Below are 7,744 nucleotides of genomic sequence, written 5' to 3' on the forward strand. Positions count from 1 at the left end.
CATTAAGTGTTTACAAGGATGATTAATGACTGCGGCTGCCAACTCCATTAATGAAAGGCATCTCTGCTCAAAGCTGCAATCCCACTTTTGGCAAGCGCCGTGCAGAGACAAGGTGACTCCGATACCCTTGAGCCCCTGCGAGCACAGCGGACGGGGGGCTCACAAATTCCAGATAACCCAGCCACTTGACAAAGGCACGGGACATTCCCCGTGGAAAACAGCTCCTGCTGCCCAAATCCATTTGAGGTTACGGAGCTGGCGACCTGTGCCAGCACTGGGGGACAAGGCCGAGGGCAGTGCTGACACGCACCGGGCAAAGCGGAAGCTCAGCCGAGCGCCCGGAGGGACCCGCAGGTGCCCAGCCCTCGTTTGGGATCATCGGCCCTGCTCCTCGTGGCAGGGACTCGGGACCCCACACCCCCAAGAGTGCTGAGCAGCACGGCACGATGGGAAGTCTTTGCTGCACCCGCTCGCTACAACTGAGTCAGACCCGCGGTGCACTAACACGGCGGCGCTTCCAAGTGAACGACGCTACAGCCCAAGGAACTCCTCACACACGCCATTCCTGGCAATTAACTGGCTTGTCCTAACGGGAGGCATCGTATGAAGATCCCCTTCCTATCCTCCCCCACAGCAAGAGAAACAGGCACATGCACACTTTCACAGGCATCTCAAAAAATGGAAATCTGTAATTAAATTGCTTGGCTAAACTTATGATTTTGTATCTCTGCTAAAAAAAACTGCATTAGGAGGAACACTTCCTTCACTAGGAAATATAAAACCGCTATAAACTTGATTTAAGACGAGATGACATCTTGATATGGAAACACATTTCCATCAAACATTGCAGTTTGAACCGCATGATCTGACAGAAAGCAAACAGCCCGGTAACGTCTGCTAAGCCTTTGTAAACGCTCCTTTCCTCCTGCTCAGCGCGGTGTTTTGCTGAGTGCGAAGCCAACCACAACCCAACCCGCTCCGAAACGTTGCTCCATCCCCATGGCTCAACCCAACCATGACCACTACCCTCAATCCGCATCAAGCCCCTTGCGTGCCACGCTGCCTGCCAGCCCCAGGGGCTGGAAACGCACGTGGGCTCCTATCGGAGATCCCCAGGATGCATCCACGCCATTCCCACCACGCTCGCACTCTGGAGAAGCCTACAGGGAGACCTGACACCCGCTGAGTTTGTCCGAACGGGTACGATCCAGAGGGAGAGCAGCAATGCCACAGGCAGGTTCTGATCTGTAAGCTACTTCCTCCCAGTCGGCAAGACCCCTCGCACGCAGCACCAGCGATTCCACAGTCGGCACAGACCCTGGAAGCACCACTGTATAAAACACTCCTCCTGTATCTTCCAGCTCGTGCCTGCACCAGCACGGACACCTGCGTACTCAGATGGAAAACACATTCCCCCAGGAACGGCTCTCAAACGAAACCCAACACTATGATTCAATTATAGCCTAAGAAAAATTCAAGTTTTACAGCACTGAACAGAATTAAACTCCCAGGTTGGGGGTGGGGAGGGAAATAAAATCTGTAAGCTAAGCTCCCTCCTCCCCGCTAATTAACACAAACCTGCCAAGACTTCATCTAGGCTTAAGATTCTGCTTTTCCCCCCTTTGAGCTAACAAGGCCAAACATCTCTGGCCACGAGAAAAGCTCTTCCTTTTAAATAATGCAACAGGCAAACTGCAACGGACACTACGGAGGCTGAAGAGGCAGCGCCAGTACCAACCCCCGTACCAAACCAGCTCCTGCCCCACGGCACGGCAGACAGCACCAGGCCTGGGAGGAAGGAGCCACCAACCGGTGTGACCAACCTGACAGCCAGGGACACGGCGGGTCGGGGTTGGGACTTATGGTACTTGCTGGGGATGACTGGCCACCAATCCATCCGGAAGTAAGGTCGGAGACAACGTCACCCCAGCGATACGCTGGCACGCCCTACCCAAAGCGCTCCTTCTCCAGACACAGCCTTCAGAAGGAAAGCTATGCTCCCAAGTTTTTCTTCTCACGCACCCCCCAAGCGCCTCGGCTTCTCTGTTTGCATCGTGCCTGTGAGTAACAAAGGGTTTCAGCTCTGCGATTAACTGCCCACGTTCCTCGCCCCCGCCGGCCACGCGCGAACCCCGCGGCTGTAAACCCACGTGGCTCTAAGACAGGGGCCACAAGCACTAGAGAAAAGCCGCTAGAAAACTAGCAAGCTGCTTCCAGCACCAAGGAGGAGCAGCATCCTGCCGCAAACCCACGCACGGAGACGGCTTTCAACCCTTGCCGGGAAAACCTCACCCTTTGGAGCTGCGGGAGTCGCTGTGACTGCTTGCCCCGTGAGCGCAAATAAGGTGCACCCGCATCCTCTGCACATCACGTTTCAACCCAAGCGACCCCAGACACAGCCACCTACACAAAGAGCCAATGCCAGCAGCTCCCCAGGAGAGCCAGGGGATCCTGCCGGGGGATCCTGCCACGGGACTCGGAGCGTGACAAATAGATACGCGACTTCAACTTCCGGAGAGGGGCGGAGGATTCCAGCTCTGAAGGCTGCAAGCACGAACCGCTCCACGTGCGATCCTGCGCTCAGCCGGCCACGTGCAGCCCTTGGACTCTCGAGCAGAGCTTTGGTGAGCACGTTTAGGGGTTCAAATGATCGGTCCGAGGCACGAGAACAGCCACCTGCAACAGGCAGGCGCTAACTAGAGTTTCACAGGGATTTCCCAACGCTGTTAAACGATTCCCACGAGGGCAGCAAAGGTGCTGTACGACAGGGCTAACACTGCCCTGCGGGTCCTGCCGTGTGCTGCCAGCCTTGCTGCCCGGAGGGAACGAGGGAAGGGAGTGTCGACCCACTCGGGCTGTTCTTCAGCTGCGCCCTGGCCCACCAACACCTGAATTTCCATTTCAGTGAACAAAGCCGTGCCGTCGAGATTCGCAAACGTTCACATTCCGAGTAACTGGGTCCCAGCCCAAAACGCCCCATTCTGTGTCCCCTGTCCCCAGCAAGACTTCTCGGACAGGACTAAGCCAGCTGTTTCGCAGGACCCTCTTTGGCAGGAACACGCACTGGCTTTTTGGGTGGGAAGATTTACACAACGATAACATTTGGTTTAACAGGGTACCAACACCACCCACCTGATTTTAAACAATTTTAAAGCATGTCAATAAACTGACAGGAGAATTGACTGAGACAAGGGGGACACACTTGAGCAACAGGCTCCTACTGTACCAGCAGTCAGCCTCCACATCCGCCCTCAAGTCTCGCTTAAAGCTCCCCTTCAACACGCGACAGGACTTTGTTGTTTAAAAAAGAGCCAGGAATTAACATTCCGTAAGGTCCGCGGCATGCTCTCAAAACCAATCCACAAGCATCAAGTAAGCAGGCAGGTTAAAGAATAAAGAAGAGCTTTAACTACCTCGTTAGTGTTCCAGCGGTGCCTCTCTTTCGGTAAACTTGAGCATTTTGGTAGACATTCAAGCAGCTTCTTCGGTAAAAAGATTTTTACATGACTGCCATTGCTGTTCCCGTGATCATCTAGAAAGAAGAGGAGAGACGTGATGCATACACGGAGCAAAGCTGGTTTCACCGGGAGACCTCGAATTGGCTCGCCAGAGCACGGGCAACATCTCCTGGCAAACACGGCTTCCGCCTGAAATCGCACCTCTGTTTCAGAAACGTAAATACAGTTTAATTCCTGGCGGCTGCGAAGTTTGAGGAGAGCTCTGATGGATTTGTGCTCGGGAAGCCTGTGTGCGTGCCCACCCGTGCCTATTCCAGCTTATTATTTCCCTCAGTGACAGCTTTTACAAGCAACAGCGACAAAACGCGCTAGAAGCCGTGCCCACAGCGGTGTGACCTGCCTGGAAAGTCGTAAATGAACTCCACACTTGACGGGATTTGCAAGTAAATAAGCACAGAGCCCCAGCACCCGCTATAATTTTGTCAGGCTGCAGCAGTAACGCAACTCAAGGTCTACGTGTTCGTTTAAAACTAGAACGGGCCGTACCTGATGAAACACAGCTTACGTGAGCGTGGTTCCTCAACAGGAGGCTGAGGCAGAGGGATGGAAATCTTCCCCCCTCCCCATACCCAAAATCAGAAATACTGAAGGGTAGCTAAAATTTAGGAGGTGCAGTGATTCCCCTTAAAAACACTGACCTCAAAAGCCCGACAGCTCCAAGATGGCATTTGCGTGGTCACGTCTCCCACCCGCCCAAAGAACCTGCACTGAGGGTGCTCACAGCCCAACCCACCACCCCAGACAGGGAGCTGGTGCCGCAGGGTACGACATCCCAGCTCCGGCATGTGAGGTTTACCAGCTCTCCTCTAAACCTCCATCCCTGCCTTCTCCCACTGCTCTCCCGCTCCGCATGGCGGGTACCACAACCACGCCGGCCCGCTGGCATTTTGACCCGACGCAGCGCATTTACAGCCACTTCCCATTCAAAGTGCACAGAAAGAGAGTATTAACTTTTCCCTTGCACACATCTCATCAGTTTGTCATTAACCAGATCCAGCATCCTGGCAGCAGTCCCTGTAATTCCATACGGCACAGAAACCCCCGTGGCCTGCGGCAAACCAGAGAACCCACCCGGCAATCCCTGGAGCGCAAACCAGCAGCCAGGCATCCCGAGTATTTCCAGAGCTTGATTATGCTCTCGGATGTGTCAAGTTCAACGACGTACATGCTGTTAAATCAACCCCTCGTGCAAGCCCAGCAGATGAGTTTACAAGATAAGCAGCGATGTGTATGATAAACGTGAGCTGCTCTGTAATTTATGAGCCCGGTGCTCCCCGAGTTACCGGAAGCGTTAGGCTACGTCAACGGGGCAGCCAGTTCCGCACCTCGTTCTGGGCAAAGGAGCGGCTGGGCAACATGGATCTTTGCTGAGCTGATAGAGAAATCGGGAGGAAGGTGTTCCCGGCTAATTTTCTGTATCCCACTTGAGGATCTCCAGGCTGACCCCGATGATCCCACTCCAGGATCTCCAGGCTGACCCCGATGATCCCACTCCAGGATCTCCAGGCTGACCCTGATGATCCCACTCCAGGATCTCCAGGCTGACCCCGCTGATCCCACTCCAGGATCTCCAGCCTGACCCCAATGATCCCACTCCAGGATCTCCAGCCTGACCCCAATGATCCCACTCCAGGATCTTCCAGGCTGACCCCGATGATCCCACTCCAGGATCTCCAGCCTGACCCCAATGATCCCACTCCAGGATCTCCAGCCTGACCCCATCTCATACACTACAGGGCTTTTGGGCCACATCCTTGTCCCCAGTCAGGGTTCTGCATGTGTGACTGTCACCTTTGCTCCTTCCCCTCACCTCCGCCTGCTCAAACCTTCACGGACTCATCAGACGCTTGGGCTTACCCACAAAGACACAGACTTGCTCGGGGCAAGGCATGGAGCCGGGCAGGGCCCCACCACCACGGCAGCCTCCGGCCATTCCCATCCGTACTTCCAGGCCTGCCACCCACAGAACATTCCCCGTGATCGCCTTGTACTGTTTTCACTTCTCATTCAAAACCTCGCATTGCACTACGTGCGATTCATTAGGGTGGCGAGGATTTTACAGCACACATTATTGCTTTTATCAGCCGAACTACATCCCCAGTTACATCTCATCAGCTTATTTTCCATGGGCACATTTTAATTGACATTAATTGTATTACTTCCCCTTACCTCCGTATCAGTCAAGTCCTCTATCATTCATCCCATTATTGCGCAGGGCTGGCAGACCTCTAATTATTCAGCTCCTTTTATTAACTTTCTTCCACCGCCATCAATTATCAGTATTATTAATCCAGAAAGTGCCGATGGATAATAGATCCCTCAAAAACCTTTTGGTAGAAGTTATAAGAACTTGCTGACTCTAAACCTTGTTGTTGCACCTCACAGCTCTCTGCTGTTCCAGCCAGGAAGGTCATTCTCACCCTCCCGCAACATGACTCCCTCTCACCGATGCTTCCCTCCTCCGCGTTCTGCCTGACATTTCTGCATCCCATAAAAACCCACAACATGGAAAACAACTACTCCACCCAACTGGCTTCTCATTAAAGATTCCTCCAGGCGTGTCGTCACGACGACACACGAACAGCACGTGATGGGAGATGAATCCTAAATTCAGCGGCCTCTAAAACGGGTTTGACCTTGGAAGAGGACGAAGGTGGCCAAGCAGCTCGGAGGATTAAGGACAAGCGCTTCGCCCCAACGACGCAGACGTGCTTGCTCTAGAACTCCCTTTCCTGCCTGCTGGAGTGGTGCACGATGCACAAACCAGGCACAGGAGACCGGCTCTCCTGGCGCAGGCAGGCCTCGGTCACCCCTCAGTCTCCCCTCCGTGCTTCTGCCTCCTTCCCGAAACGTTTGCCTTCAGCAGATGCCCCAGCATCACACGGGGCCCGTCATCCCCGCCTATGGTACCAGCAGTCCACGCGCCTCCGGATGAACCGCTGCCGTGCTACTCACCCTCCCAGTCGCCACCCTTCCCCTAACACATGTGAATCTTCACGAGGTGGAGAAAAAAGCAGTGTCCTTCGGTTTGAGTGAAATCCGCCATTTCTAGTCAACCGGACGCAGCCACTCACCTACAGCCTCCCAAGAAAGCCAGTGGAGCAGGAACCAAGACTGCTCGGCATCCGCACCCAACTCCAGAGCAACCAGCACGTGCCGGAGGGAATATTTTACATGTATTTAGAACCAAAACTTCCTCTGCAGTTCAAAACCGGAGCTGCACTTTCACACGTCCGATTTACCGTGCAAATCCCAGCCAGGGCCGCACTCCGACTTGCTTCCTCGTCTCATTTTTGCTACGGGTGCGACTCGCGACACCGTGATCTGCAAACCCATCCAGCGTCAATAAAAAGCGCTTCCACGAGCAAAGCCGCGCTGGCACAGGGAGGATTTGCCAGTCAAGCTGTATCGACACGGGGGTGTTTTAGTGCAAAGCCGGCCACAGCTCAAAAACGCTCCCCAGGCACGCACAGCCCCTCCTGAAAACCACAGCACGGACGCCACACGCTCAAATCCAGCAGCCTTGTAACTCGGTATGAAAATCCCCAATTCCAGGCCCAGCAGCGATCCTCAGGATCGTGTCTCAGCACGAAGAAACTCGTGTACAATTAAGAAAGTGCCACTGTCAAAGTTCACGGCAAGTGCCACGTTAATTACACCACATAAACCCTCCGCACCTGGATCAGCTCCTTCATGCTCCTCGCGCTTTATCCTCCCCAGGGATGCAACACGGGCCATAAAGCTTTAAAGCTCACAACAGCAAATCACGCAGCGAGCCTATGGCCTGTCCCCGCTCCCCAAACAACCCCCCTCCTTCTTCTTTAACCGGTTCTTAAATCTCCCGCCATTCAGGAGGCGCATTCGGGTCCGCAGGTCAGGTGACTACCAGACTGCATCCACGTAACGTGTGATTGAGGGGTGCAAAATTGTGTTGATCAAGCGCTGACCCGCAGCCAGGCCTGTGCTGGAAATAAACAACAGCTAAGCCTGTAAAGTCACCAGCACCAGCTTCATAAACCCATTATTATGAAGCAGGAACTTCGGGTTGGCCATCGTCTCAACTGCCTCAACAAGAGAGGTAGAAGGTGTGTAAACGCTACCAACGGGCTCTTTTGTGTAAAACAAAAAGGTAAAACCACAGTGCTGCTGAACGGGAGGGCGTCAGGGTCACCGGGATGCCGCTCGCCACGCTGCGCCTTAAGCCGAGCCGACGCCACTCCGAAGCG

The 7,744-nt window shown here is 54.1% G+C and overlaps 1 protein-coding gene across 1 annotated transcript; it reads right to left on the reverse strand.

Annotated features, from left to right (window-relative positions):
- Positions 1 to 3,413: 3,413 nt before the first annotated feature.
- On the reverse strand, positions 3,414 to 7,213 carry LOC104506297 (calmodulin-binding transcription activator 1-like; the record flags this gene model as incomplete). The annotated part of the gene is made up of 3 exons (XM_010147203.1): positions 7,196 to 7,213; positions 6,761 to 6,842; positions 3,414 to 3,532 (listed from the first exon to the last, which is right to left on the reverse strand). Coding segments are annotated over exons 1-3 (219 nt in total), but the record flags the coding sequence as incomplete, so codon positions are not given.
- Positions 7,214 to 7,744: the final 531 nt, after the last annotated feature.

This window comes from Eurypyga helias, unplaced genomic scaffold (genome assembly GCF_000690775.1).
Source record: "Eurypyga helias isolate BGI_N326 unplaced genomic scaffold, ASM69077v1 scaffold14052, whole genome shotgun sequence".
Lineage (NCBI taxonomy): Eukaryota > Metazoa > Chordata > Aves > Eurypygiformes > Eurypygidae > Eurypyga > Eurypyga helias.